The 14,651-nt window shown below is 45.7% G+C and overlaps 1 protein-coding gene across 3 annotated transcripts in view; it reads right to left on the minus strand.

The window, feature by feature from the left end:
- The window catches only part of DGKD (diacylglycerol kinase delta), a 109,015-nt gene extending 95,121 nt beyond the window's left edge, over positions 1 to 13,894 (minus strand). For all 3 annotated transcript variants that reach the window (XR_011495503.1, XM_044751576.2, XM_044751575.2), the window contains exon 1: positions 13,706 to 13,894. Coding sequence is in view for 2 of the 3 variants with exons in the window: in XM_044751576.2 (XP_044607511.1) it covers positions 13,706 to 13,861 (156 nt within the window). In the remaining variant the exon portion in view is untranslated. The remainder of the gene's footprint in view (positions 1 to 13,705) is intronic.
- Positions 13,895 to 14,651: the final 757 nt, after the last annotated feature.

A 14,651-nucleotide genomic window follows, 5' to 3' on the forward strand; every position in this document is an offset into this window, starting at 1 on the left:
GAGACCTGCCCCAAACATCAACCTGAACAGCATCGAGTCCCCAAACCTCCCACTTCCAGCGTACAGCAAATATAGCAGATAGAAGAGGCCACAAGGAAACAGCAGACAAACCCGGACACAGAGTTTACAAGACCGCTGCCCTTGTCTCTTCAAAAAGTCAATGTCACAGTGGGGAGGGGACGGAGAAGGTTGCCAGGAGGAGCTTTTCTAAGTTAAGAGACTCAAGAGATACAACGACCAAATACAATGTCTGATTTTTTATTGGTATGTGGTTCCAAAAAGAGAGTCTACAAAAGACGTTTTTGGTTCAACTGTGGAAATCTAAAAATGATGTGGATATTAGGTATTAGAAAAACAATTTTTTAGGTGTAACAATGGTATACAGGAAAATGTCATCTTTAGGAGATCATGCTGAGCTATTTAGGGGGTAAACTGTCGTGAAGTCTACAAATTACTTTCAAAAGGTTTAGCAAATTACTTATTTCTGTTCAAAACATACAGATAAGGCATATTGGGCAGTGTGTTAATAATTATTGGATCTCAGTAGTAGGTATATTAGGTGTGCACTGCACAGGTGTCCCCTGCTATCTGAAAGCTCACTTTACGCCACTTTGCTTTTACAAAAGACCTCCATTAGTACCTGTTTTCACTAACTGAGAGAAATCTGAAGAGGATTTTCGTTTTAGTGAAAATCGCGTTCAGCGTGTGCTTTGCAGCGCGCACCCCGAGCAGCCAGCACGGCACAGCCAAGCTCCTTCCCCGGGAACCGAGCGCCACTTCATCCCATCAGTTCATCCCAGCATCAGGCCGCCACCGCTTTGAACCGTCTGTGAGCATCGGTGCTGTATCTCCGTTTAGTTTGGTAGGGTATTTTCTGGGTCTGGGAATGCTCAAAACTTTTTCCCATATAAATTAACGGTAATTGCTTCTTCGCTTTACACCATTTCGGGTTACCAAAGGTTCCACAGGAACGCTTCACCTGCAGACAGTGCAGGAAACCTGTACTACCATTCTGCTTAAATTTTTCACAGTAAAAAACTGAGAAAGAGCTTTTCTTGCAAACATTCTTCACAGAACATGGTGCAACCTTTACAAAGGACAAGAATACAGAGATTTTGGGGCCTGCCATGTGGCGCAGCAGTTAAGTTCACACGTTCCGCTTCTGCGGCCCAGGGTTCACCAGTTCAGATCCTGGACACGGACCTATGCATCACTCATCAGGCCATGCTGTGGTAGGCATCCCACATATAAAGTAGAGAGGAAGGTGGGCACAGATATTAGCTCAGGGCCAGTCTTCCTCAGCAAAAAGAGGAGGGTTGGCAGCAGATATTAGCTCAGGGCTAATCTAAAAAGAATACAGAGATTTTAATAACATGGAGAAATGCTTATAAAACTAAAGTGAAAACTTACATATAGTTTCAGTTCAACTAAATTAAAGATATCCAGAAAAACAGCTGGGAAAGAAATAAAAAAGCAACAATGATAACAGTGCCGGTGGACCTCTGGGTGCTAAAATCAATGACTTACCTTCTTCGCCTTTCCTCCTCCTCTTCCCTCCCTGGTGCTCCTACTTCCTTCTCTGACTGGTCCTCCTCGTCTGCCCACTTCCTAAAAGCCCCCGAGTCTGCCAAGCCCTCTTCCACTTCCCACCCTTCCCTCACTCTGGGCTCAGAGGAATCCTGCCCACTGTTTCCACACGACTGTTAGGGGGCTGGATAGGATAAAGTAGGAAGAGGTACAACCTGGAATCTAAGAGACCCGCGTGGCTTCACAGCACGCTGGCAAGTTGCCTAACTGGTCATCTGTGAAATCGAGGGAGTTGAGAATAACAGGATCCAGGACACCACGCAGCAGAGCTCAGGGAGAGCAAAACCCCAGAGCTGGTCCTCACCCACAGCTCCTTATCTCAGAGAAGAGCTCCATTATCCAGCTGCAAACCTTGTCTTCCCCACACCCACACCAAACCTTCACCGAGTTCTCACAACGTCAGATCCACCCAATTCTCTCCATCCCCACCACCACCACCCTGGCCCAGGCTACCATCATCTCTCACCGCATGGTCAGCCAGCATCCATTCAGGCGGCCACAACACAGCTGGGGCGATCTTCCCAACCTGGATGAGAGGATGTCCCGCTTCTTTCTAAAATCTTAAAACAACAGGATCCCTGTACTACAGAGCTCCTGAAGGTGGCCTCCTAGCCAGCTCCCCAGCCTCATGTCACAATCAAGGTCTCCTTGACTCAGGCTAACTCAATCCACACCAGCTTTCTTTCAGCCCTGATTTCCCCAAGCTCCCTCTGGCCCCAGAGCCTTTGCATACCTCTTTCACCAGTGACCTCCTCCTCATTCTTTTATTAATCCTTTTAAAAAAGTCTTTTTCATTACAAAACAGCACACATAAAGATAAGTCTACAAAACAAAAATGTCCAATTATCACAAATTGAGATCCCAACTAACCACCCCTAGGTCAAGAAACAGAACACTGCCAGCACTCCAGAAGTTTCCTCTCTCATGGACCACCCAATCATGACCGTCTCTTCCCACCACCCGGACTTCCCTGGGAATCGCTTCCTTGCACGCAAGCTTAAACACACAAACAGGCAAGCCCAAATACTTTAGCACCCTATCTGTTCTGAACTGGATATGCATGGAATCACACAGAATGCATTCTCTTGTGTCTGGCTTTTTTGGCCAGACAACATTAACGCTGTGATTAATCCTTAACTCAGCAGGTCCCAGTCGCTCATTTGCATTGATGTATAGTATTCTCTTGTAAGAACACACCATAACTTATTTATCCATGCTACTGCTGATAGACGTTTGGTCTACTTTCACTTTTGACCTATTACAAACAGCACACTAGGAATATTCTTGCACATGCCTCTTGGAGTTCCTTTGCTTCCATAAGCTATTAGATACACACCTAGAAGCAGAATGGCTGAAGTATAAGGTATACATTTCTTCAACTTTAACAGACACTGCCCAAATGTCTTCTAAAGTGGTGTTGCCGACTTAATATTTAATTATTTAATATTTAATATTCCCTTGCTCCACATCCTTACTAACACCTGGAAAGGACCCAAACGGAAAAGACGCATAGGGCAAGGTATGGGGATTGGGGGCAGAGCTCCCACACGGTCTCTGGGTGTGCCACCTTCCGGGCACACTAATGTGTTCAACCCAGAGATGCCTCGAATCTCCTTGTTAAAGAGTGTTTATAACTCCTGGGAAGTTGGCAGGGAAGGCTGAAAGTTCACACCTCTGATCATTCGCTTGGTCTTTTTGGTGACCAGCCCCACCCTGAGTCACCTCACTGGAATAAATTCAGGTGTAGTCAAAAGGGGCTCATTATGAACAACCAAAGACACTCCCATCACTCAGGAGCTCCGTGCCAGGAACCAGGGACAAAGAGAAAATATATTTACTATTACTCCACACAGAAATACAACAGATTTTTGTACATTGCTCTTGTATCCAGCAACCCTGCTATACTCATTTATTGTAACTTATGTGTATACTTGTAGATCTAAAAATACAATTATTGGGGCCAGCCCCGTAACCGAGTGGTTAAGTTCACGCGCTCTGCTTCGGCGGCCCAGCATTTTGCTGGTTCAAATCCTGGGCATGGACACGGCACCACTCATAAGGCCATGCTGAGGCAGCATCCCACATGCCACAACTAGAAGGACCCACAACTAAAAATACACAAATATGTACCAAGGGCTTTGGGAGAAAAAGGAAAAATAAAATCTTTAAAAAGAAAAAAAAAAAAGACCAAACAATAAATAAATAAAAATACAATTATGTCATCTGCAAATAATGACCTTTTTTCTTCCTTTCCAATCCTAATACCTTTTATTTCTTTTTCTTGCATTATTGCAAATGTTGAATTGAGGCAGTGATGGTGGACACCTATTTCTTGTTCCCAAGGGGGAAGCTATCAGTATTTACCATGAAGCATGAGGTTTGCTGTTTTTGTAGATTGCTCTTAATTAGGTTAAGCATGTTTCCATATTCCAGGGCTGGGCAGAGCAAAGCCAGCCCGTCACCTGTTTTTGCAAAGAACACAGCCATGCCCACAGTGACCGTGGCCACTTTACACCACATGCAGAGGCGAGCAGGTGCCACAGAAAATGGATATGGCCCACAAAGTCCTAAATATTTACTATCTGGCCCTTTACAGAAGAAGTTTGCTGACGTCCCCCCCATTCCAATTCGAGTATGAATAAATGTTGAATTGATCAAAATGTTTTTTCTGTATCTGTTGAGACGATCATACATCTTGTTTAGGAATTTTCCGCCTACGTTCATTAGCAATATCGGACTGTAATCATCCTTTCTCGTAATGACCTGTCAGGTTTTGTACTACTGAAGTTTTCTGGTCTCATAAAAAGAGATATGGAGCGTTCCCTCTTCTGTTTCCTGGAAGAGTTCATGTAAAACCAGTGCTGTTTCCTCCTTAAATGCTTACTAGATTCAGCGGTAAAGTCATCTGGGCCTCGAGCTTTCCTCGTTGGAAGATCTTAAATTACAGATTCAAGACCTTTAATAGTTATAAAACAATTTGCATTTTCTATTTCTTGTGTCAGATTTAAATTTTGTTCTCCTAGGAATTTGTCCACTTCATCTAAATTTTCAAATATACTTGTATAAAGCTGTTTGTAATACCTTCTTATTCTTTTCAATGATGTCCTTTTTTCATTCCTAACATTCATTATGCATCTTCTCTATTTTTTCCGGATTACTCCTGCTGGGATTTGTCAATTTTATCAGATTTTTCAAAGAATCAATTTTTGCCTTTGTTGACCCTTTCTAACAGATGTTTCCCATTTTATTAAATTCTGCTCATTATTTCCTTCACTCTATTTTGAGTTTAATGTGTTGCTATTCTTCTAACTACCTGATACACACGCCTAGCTCACAGATTTTCAGCACACCTTTTCCAATATAAATGCATTTAAAGCTATAAATTTTCCTTTAAACATGCTTTCAGCTGTATCTTATTAGTTATATATTTTTGCTATCATCCAACTCAAGATATTTCCTACCTTTCTTTGACTCATAAGTTATTTAGAAATAGATTTCTCAATTTCCACATACATGGGGATTTTCATTTTATTGATTCTTATCTTAATTCCACTGTTCTTAGAGAACACAGTCTGTATAATTTCAATCATCTGAAATTTGTTGAGAACTGCCTTGTGGCCAGCATATAGTGAATTTTGACAAATGTGCCTTGTGTATTTGAAAAGAATTTCAATTTTGCAATTGCTAGGTACAGTGTTCTATAAACGTCCATTAGGTCAAGTTTAGCATTTACGTTGTTCAATTCTTCTACATTTTTACAATCTTTTTGTCTGCTTATCATAACAGCAGCTGAGACAGATATGGTAAAATATCCCACCATGACTGTGGATTTGTCTATTTCCATTACAGTTGTATTAATTTTTCTTTCACATATGTGAAGTTTTGTTATCAGGTATATATAGATTTTAAATTATTATATTTGAAATAAATCTTTTATCATTTATCAGTATATCATCTCTAATAAATTTGCCTTCAAAGTCTATTTTGTCTGATATTAAAACAGCTACACCAACTTTCTTTTAGTGTGTGCATAGTATTTTTTGTCACTCTTTTACTTTCAATCTTTTTCTATCCTTCTGTTTTAAATAAGTCTCTTTTAAACAGCCTGGTCAGGTTTGGTGTTGTTACCTGTCTATCTCTGTCTTTTAACTGGAGCACTCAAGTCTGCTTACATTTAATGTGATTGCTGATCCATTGGGATTTAAGTCGATCGACTCCCTGTTTACTTTCTCTTTGTTCCAGTTGTTCAATGTTCCCTCCTTTCTTGCCTTCTCTCAGATTCAGAATTTCTTATTATTCAATTTTTTTGCCTTTTAGCTTAGATATCATACAGTCTTTCACAGTTTAGTGGCTACCACACAGATTACAACATGTATCCCTCACCCATCTAACATTAATTGGTTCTTTTTTGGTTCATTTCCCTTCAGCCAAAACCAAAAAACATCCCTCACTGTTTCCTTTAGTGTGAGTCTGCTCTCAAAAAAATTGCTTTTGTTTATTTGAAAATGTCTTCATTTCAGCTTTATTTCTGAAGGATGTTTTTGCTGAGTAAAGAACCCCAGGTTAGCAGTCGGTTTCTTTCAGCACCTACATTTCAGGTGATTTCTGTTTTCCGTGGTTTCTGTTAAGGACACGGCTGTCAATCTAACTGCGGCTCTTTGGATGGTAATCTGTCTCCAGCTGCTTTCTGTTTTCAGCCGTTTCATTATGAAGGGACTAGGTATGGTTTTCTTGGTGTTCATCGAATCAGTGGATGGTGCCTTTTAATAGCTGTGGGAAATTCTCAGGCATTATCTTTTCAAATACTGTTTTCGGCCCAATTGTCTCTCTCCTCTCCTTCTGGGATGACAATGAAACACAAGTCAGGGCTTCTCACTGTCACCTCTGACCCCTGCCCTGTCTTCTCATGTTTCCATTCTTAGTCTCCAGGCTTCCTTGTGGGTATTTTCTTTTGAGCTATCTTCCGGATCGCTGAATTCTTTCTTCAGTGGTGTCTAATCTACGGTTCCTTAACTTTGTTACATTTTTCAGTTTTAGAATTTTCATTTGGTTCTTTTATTTTTTTTTAAAGATTTTATTTTTTTCCTTTTTCTCCCCAAAGCCCCCCGGTACATAGTGGTATATTCTTAGTTGTGGGTCCTTCTAGTTGTGGCATGTGGGACGCTGCCTCAGCATGGTTTGATGAGCAGTGCCATGTCCGCACCCAGGATTTGAACCGACAAAACACTGGGCCGCCTGCAGCGGAGCGCACAAACTTAACCACTCAGCCATGGGGCCAGCCCCCATTTGGTTCTTTTTTACTTTCTAGTTCTCTGCCCAAACTCTCAATCTGGTCTTTTATCTCCTTAAACATAGTAAGCACAGTTATTTAAAGTCTGCACCTAGGGGCCGGCCCCGTGACTGAGTGGTTAAAAGTTCACATGCTCCACTTGGGCGGCCAGGGGTTTGCAGCTTCAGATCCTGGGTGTGGACCTAGCACTGCTCATCTGGCCACGCTGTGCTGGCATCCCACAGAGAAGAATTAGAAGGACTTACAACTAGGATGTACAACTATGTACTGGGTCTTTGGGGAGGAAAAAAAAAAATCTTAAAAAAAAGTCTGCACCTAATATCTGGAGACCCGTTAATGTCTTTATAGTCTGTTGTTTCTATTGGTTTTGACTCATTTGGCCTTGCCTCCCTGCATGTCCTGTTTTTTATTGTATGTGGAACACTGAATTTACAACGTGGCTCTTGAAAATACCTGGAGAACCAGATGATGTCACCTTCCTGTGCAGAGGATTAAAGTTGCGTCTGTCAGGAACCTGGAGTCAGCAGCACGCTGGGATTACTTTAGTCCCATTTCAGAGAGCTGGCATGGGCTGAAGGAGGACTAAAGCCCCTTGGAAGTCCTGCTTCTGGTTCATCTTCATTCCTTGAAAGTGGCTTTTTGGGATCCAAATCTGAATTAAGGGAGTTCGCCCAGGACTGCCCCCTTTTGGCAGACCCTGAGACCTCAGCCCGTCCCCTCCCAAGCATCTCTGACAGCCTCCCAGCTCTCGGCTTCCCCTCCAGAGTCAGCAGATGGCCCTACACTCGTTCCCTGTGGCTGCCCCGGAACCAGGCACCAGAGCCTGGGAGGATGAAGCAACAGAAACGTGTTTTCTCACACTTCAGCTGGTAGAAGTCTGAAATCAAGGTGTCAGCAGGCCACGCTCCCTCTAAAGGATCCAGGGGAGAAGCCATCCACTGCCTCTTCCAGCAGCCCCACCAGTGCTGGGTTTGCGGCAGCATTACGCTAATCTCTGGCTCTGTTTTCACACAGCCTTTTTCTCTTTGGGTCTGTCTGTGTCCAAACCTCCCTCCCCTTTCTCTTAGGAAGACACCAGACATGAGATTCAGAGTCTACCCTAAACCCAGGATGATTTCATCTAAAGGCCTTATTTCCAAATAAGGTCACATTCTGAGGATCCAGGCGAACATGAATCCTGGGGGGACACTGTTCCCACCACAGACCCCACTACTGACCCCAAAGTAAAAAGCAGCCCCAAATGCCATGCTCACTTCCACAGACCCTCATCCTCCCCAGAAGCCAGCCCCATAATCATGCCTTATCTTGTTAGCTTGTCCGATTAGCAGGTGGCGCTTGGCAGAATGGCTGGTCAGTTACTTGGCCCACCATCACCAGAAACACAAGTCACTTGTTCCACCTCATCTTTCAGATGGAGCCAAACAGTCCCTTCCACAAGAAGCCTGTCCCGCCCTTCTCTGAGTATCAGGTCAAATTCACCTACCATATCCTCCCAAAGCACTCCAGCCTTCTCCGGGTTAGCATTCATCGCCGTCACAACTCCACATTAACTTGGTGGTTATTTTATTAATGTCTGTCTGGCTTTCGGACTATTAGCTCTAGGAGTGTCTGTCGTCTTTCAGCAAGGTACCCCAAATGCCTAGCACATTTAACAGTTTTAAGGTCTCCAATAGTTTGAGTTAAATTGAATCTGTGAAATAAGGAAAACAATGCCTAGCTCATGGTATTCCCACTAATATTCAATAAATTAATGATTTTTTTAAAAGACGTTCATTGATAATTGTCTGTAAATCGTTTTTTGGGTATTTTTTTTTTTTGCTTTTTTTAAGGAAGATTAACCCTGAGCTAACATCTGCCACCAATCCTCCTCTTTTTGCTGAGGAAGATTGGCCCTGATCTGAGCTAACATCTGCGCCCATCTTCCTCTATTTTATACGTGGGAGCATGGCCTGACAAGCAGTGTGTAGGTCCACACGCAGGATCCAAACCGGCAAACCCCAGGCTGCCAAAGTAGAACGTGAGAACTTAGCTGCTGCGTCACCCGGCTGGGCCCCAGGAATTTGTTTTTATTTGCTCCTGTCTGCTAGAGATGGAGATTCACCCAGATCAGCTGCAGCTGGGGGAAAAGGGGTTCAGGGAGATGGCTAGTATTTGGGATACAAACAAGTGAACACTCAGAAAGAAAGAATCATAAAAGCAATCACTTATTGAATGCTTACGATATGCCAGGCATCGTGCTAAGTGTTGTACATAGACCACCCCATTTCAGTCTGAGTTATCATCATTCATCATTTCTATTTTACAGATATGAGAACCATTACTATCATTTCTACTGTGCAGATATGGAAACTGAGGCTCACGAACACACAGCTAACATTTATTGTCATTACTGCTGACCCAAGAACTAATATCTTCCCTGTTGACAGAGAGGAAACAAGTCAAGAGAGGCTTAGAAACTCGTCCTTGATCATGTGTCTCTGAGTGGGAGAACAGAACATGAACCAACTTCATTTGACGCCGAAGTTTAGGCCCTTAAATACTACTACATGCTAGCATTAAAAAACCTTTCACACCACTTCACACCCACTAGGACGGCTATAAGCAAACAGACAGATAATAATTGAAGATGTGGAGAAAGTGGAAACTTCATATGTTGCTGTGGAATGTAAAATGGTACAGCCATTTTGGAAAATAGTCCGGCAATTTCTCAAAGGTTAAGCACAGAGTTACCAAATGAAAACATATGTCCACACAAAAACATGCACGTGAATGTTCACAGCAGCATTATCCAGAATAGCCAAACAGCAGAAACAGCCCAAATATCCATCAACTGATGAATGTAAATAAAATGTAGTGTATCCATGCAATGGGATATTATTCAGCAATGAAAAGGAATGAAGTGCTGGCACACGTTACAACGTAGATGAACCTTGAATACATTATGCTAAGTCAAAGAATCCAGACATGAAAGGCATATGTTGCATGATTCTATTTACAGTTGCGTGTCACTTAATGATGGGGATACCTTCTGAGAAGTGTGTCGTTAGGTGATTTCATCATTGTGAACATCACAGAGTGCACTTACACATCTACATGGTACAGCATACTACACACCTAGGCTATACGGTACTAATCTTATGGGACCACCATTGTACATGCGGTCCACTGATGACCAAAACGTCTTCATGCGGTGCGTAACTATATATGAAATGTCCAGAATGGGCAAATCCATAAGACAGAGAGTAGATTAGCAGTTGCCTAAGGTTGAGAGAGTTGGGGAGGAAATGGGGAGTGAATGTTAATATTTATGTGGTTTCTTTCTAGGATGATGAAAATGTTCTAAAATTGATTGTGGTAATGGTTGCAAAACTGAATGTAGTAAAAACTACTAAACTGCAGACTTCAAAAAAGTGAACTCCATGGTCTGTGAATTATATCTTAATAAAGCTGTTAATTTTTTAAGTCTGTTACAACTTGAACCTTTTACCTAATTTCTACTAGTCTTCATTTCATAAGGGAAAAAATGTTTAAATTTGAAATCAGGAATATAAGCACTTTTATGCACCAAACCAAAAATGTTAACTTTTTTAAACCTTTAAATTAAATGCTATCCTAACTAATAAGCTTCACAGAATCACACTGTTCTTTACTTTAATTTCAAAATACCTTATAAAGTGCTCATGAATTAATTTATTGGTGACTATATTGGCTCCATTTTCTTTTTTCCACTCTAGCTTTGTGGTCCTACAGAGTCATTATGGTGTACTATGGTTGGGAAATACAGATGGAGTAATGCATTTGCTGAAGACAGGTGACACATAAAAAAACCTCAGACAAGCATGAAATTCTAAACTAATAAATAACCATCCCAATTCCACACACATCAAATTTTCAGTATGCTAAATATTTGGGGAAAAGTTTTTAAAAGAACCTCATAAACTAAAGATTTATTTGGAGTTTAGTAAGGCTTCTCTTTACACATATGTCCTAAGATGATCTTTCTCAAAGTCTGGTCCAGGGACCAGCAGCATCTCCTGGGAGTTGATTAGAAATGCAGAATGTCAGACCCTACCCCAGACCTACTCAACCGGAATCTGCATTTTAACAAGATCCCCAGGGGATGTGTCTGTACATTAAAATTTGAGAAACACTGTCATAAGACATTTGCTTTTTTTCCTCCATTAACACAGCTCTAGCTTGCACTGGACTAATATTTCAAAAACCTGACATACATACAGCTCCGGTCCTGGGCCAGCTTGTCCTCAGTTCCATTCCTCGCTCTTCTGCTCTACTCCAAGTGGCGGAGGGGCTGACCCCTGCAGGCTGGGTTTCCCAAGCAGGAGGGGAGACGGGTGAGTGTCCAGAAGCAGCAGCTGCGCCCTCCCAAGGCTCCAGCCCCCCAGACAATCCAAGGTGGTTCCAGCTTCTGACAGACGGCAGCTGCTCCTGGAGTCTCACATGCCGCCTCCTCTCTCTGTCCTCCAGCTTAGCAGTGGCAGTGGTTTCCTGTTCATTGCCTCATCTCAGGGTTGCCTCATTGTCCACTGTTTGCATTCTCAATTCTTTATCAACTGCGTGACCACTCTCCTACATTAAATTTCCTCTGTTTTAAATACTTAAAGTGGGTTTGTTTTTCCTTTTAGAACCCAGAATGATATCCCATAACATTTTGGATATTTTTCTTATGCACCACACATACCAGAGGAATCTTCTCAATGGCTTATATACTTAAAAAAAAAAAAAGATAGCTACTGCACACACAGTAAACCTCACATGTCCCCATTCTGACCATCTCCGACAGCCCAAAAGAAAAATCAGCCTCATACAGCAGACGTGACTGGATTCAGAAACTCAAGCCCGCAGGGGGTATTTTTAACACTCTACCCATCACTCCCCCTCAACCAGAACAGCTGGTACAGCAGCTATTGTTTTAGGGGGAAAAAAATGCCTCCTAAAGAACAGAATTCTGGACAAATACTGGAATCTCTGAGAGATCAAATCTTAACCACACTTGTAAATCAGATGATCTACCCCACCCTGGGCACACACCACGCCCGAGGATGGAGCAACTCGTATCAATGTTGTTTAGGGCTCCTTGGAGATCTTCCTAAAAGCACATCTGACTGGTCACCCCCATGCTTTGAACCACCCTCTGGGGCTCCCTCTTGCCCAAGGCCAAAAACCCAACTCTAGAGCTAGTCCTTCAAAATCCAGCCCCGATCTACCCTTCCAGCATTTTCCTAATTCCTCTCAACCTGATCCACTCACCTGCTGACCATCCCCAAGTGTGCTTAAACCTTTAAATACAATATTCAGCTATTTGGAAAGCCCTTCCTTCCGCACCTGGCAAAGTCTTTCCCTCAAGATCCTGCCTTAAATGGGACCTCGTCATCCCTGCCTCCCACCGTAGCTGGAGGCTTGGTCCTCTGAGCTTTCACAGCACTTACTATGTCATAGGGTCTCATACACAGGTGTCCGTCTCCTACAGACCGGGAGCCCCTAGATGGAGAAATCGCCTTCCATCTTGGGATCCTGAGCACGGCTCAGATCCAGATCTGCATTTATTACCCTGTGACACCCTAGGCAAGTCACTTAACCTCTCTGCCTCAATTTCCAATTCCATAAGATGGGGATGACAGGTAACAGCCAATTCAACGAGTTACCACCAGTACTAAATGAGCGAACCCAGGTAAAGCACTGTCAAGTTAACCCAAGAAAAGTGCCTGGCACATAGTAAGCAGTGAAGAATTGCCATCATTATAATTATTACTGTGACTGTCATTCCCGGAACAAAAGAGGTGTTCAATACCTAACTGCTGAATGACTGGAGCACTTCACAATAAACCTGTTTGCAACATGTCAGGACCAAAGATTACCCACCATAGGTATCAAACGCTGACAGAAGATCAAGCAAGAAATGGCTCCCACGGTCCAAGTAGCAGCTGAACCTAACTGGCCCCGGAGGAAAAGCGCACTGCAGCAGGATGAGAAAGTCTGTGCCAGCTGGATCCGCCGGGGCTGCCCACAGACCCACCCTGCCCTCAGCCACCTGCCTGAGAAAGCCGTGCTCTAACAGAGAGGGCTCACCTGTAGCGAAAACCATAAGCAGTTTCCAACAGGAACCGCAATGGGAAAACAAAGGGCGCAACTTTCCTCCCGCAGAAAGGAAATGCGCCTTTCTGCAGCAAAGATTTAGCGTCTGGACTGCTCCACGGAGAGTTAGGGACCAAGGGGGTGCGCGGCCAGGGAAAGCCCCCTGTCCCCGCTCTCCGGAGGCCGGCGGGCGAGCCGGTCCTACAACGCACATCCCTTCCCTTTCGGGCACGCAAAGACACGAGAGGGAAGAAAGAGCCCCACAGCCGGGTCCCACCGCAGATCTCAGGGGACCACAGGTGAGTCTGCAGGGCACCGGCGGGAAATAACCCGAGCAGTCCCCAGAAACGTGCAGACCCGGGGCTCGGTGAGCGCACGCCTGCGGGGCGCAGCCAGGAGCCCCCTTTCCGGAGCGCTCGACCCCGGCCTCTAGGCCTCAGTTTCCCCGGGGTCCTCGCGGCACGGGGCGTCCTCGGGCCCAGCAGGCGGCCACCCCCAGCCCGCCCGGCCCCGCGCGGCCCCCCTGCGCCCCCGGCCCGGTCCCCGCCGCCCCGCCGGCAGGGCGCGCTCCGCCCGGCCCGTTACCCCGCCGAGCGCGGTCCGTCCGGCAGTGGCGCTCGGCGGAACCCCGGGCCGGGCCGGGCCGGGCCTGGGCGGCTGCTCGGACGGGCCGTGGGCCTCACGGGGCTGCCGCGGCGAGAGGGGCGCGCGCCCGGGCCGCCGCCGCGGGCTCACCTTCTGGCGGATTTGGCCCGACGTGGACACCTTGCGGATGAGCTTCTGCGGGGAGCCGGGCTCGGCCTCGGGCTCGCTGTCCGACGACTCCTCGGGCGGCGGCGGCGGAGGAGGTTGCGGCGGACCCGGCGGAGGGGCGCCCGCCGCCGCCGCCATGCTGCCGGGCCAGCGCGCGCACAGCGGCCGGGGGCGGGGCCGGGCCGGGGGCGGGCGGGGGCGGGGCCAGTGCGCGAGGGGCGGGGCCGAGGCGGGGCGGCCTCCCGCTCCGCCCCTCCGCGCCCCCTGCCGGCCGCGGCCGGGCTCCGCCCCCAGCCGTGGTGTCCGGGCTGGGGGGGGCCCGGTCCTAGCATCTGTTTGTTTTCTTCCTAGAGCACAGTTTGTGTTTTTTTGTTTCTATGTCCACTTTTTTCATCTCTAATCTTCTCTTTCAAGAACGTAAGTGACCTCCAGGAGGTCCGGGACCTGTCTTTCTTGCCCTGCCCTGTGTCGGCAGCAGTCTGTGGCATTTTGTAGTGAGTTGCATGATACACAATCCGGGGAGTGGATGAATGCACGCACGAACGCGGGGAAGAAAAGAGAAAGTGCTGGGACGGTCGTCTGGGATGCCGAATGGGGAGACAAGATTCCATCGGGGAGGGCTTCCCGGAGAAAAAGATGCTGAAGGAGAGGAGGAAATTGTGAGCGAGAGTTATCCCCAGCGGGGGAACCGTGTTCAAGGCGGAGACCAGATTGTGCAAAGGCCTGGAGGCAAGAAAGAACAAGTCTCCAGAATAAAAGGGAAGCTGTATCCTGAAGGGCGGAAAATAACACGAAGAGATGAGCCTGGGGGCGGGGCAGGTCAAAGAGGGCTTTGTAAACCTGATAAGGGGCTAGGTCTTTTATGCGGAGGCTTGAGGGCAACAAGGATTTTAACCCTGGGTGGGGCTGGGTCACAAAGCTGGGGCTA

The sequence above is a fragment of the Equus asinus genome, chromosome 19 (genome assembly GCF_041296235.1).
Source record: "Equus asinus isolate D_3611 breed Donkey chromosome 19, EquAss-T2T_v2, whole genome shotgun sequence".
Classification (NCBI taxonomy): Eukaryota; Metazoa; Chordata; class Mammalia; order Perissodactyla; family Equidae; genus Equus; species Equus asinus.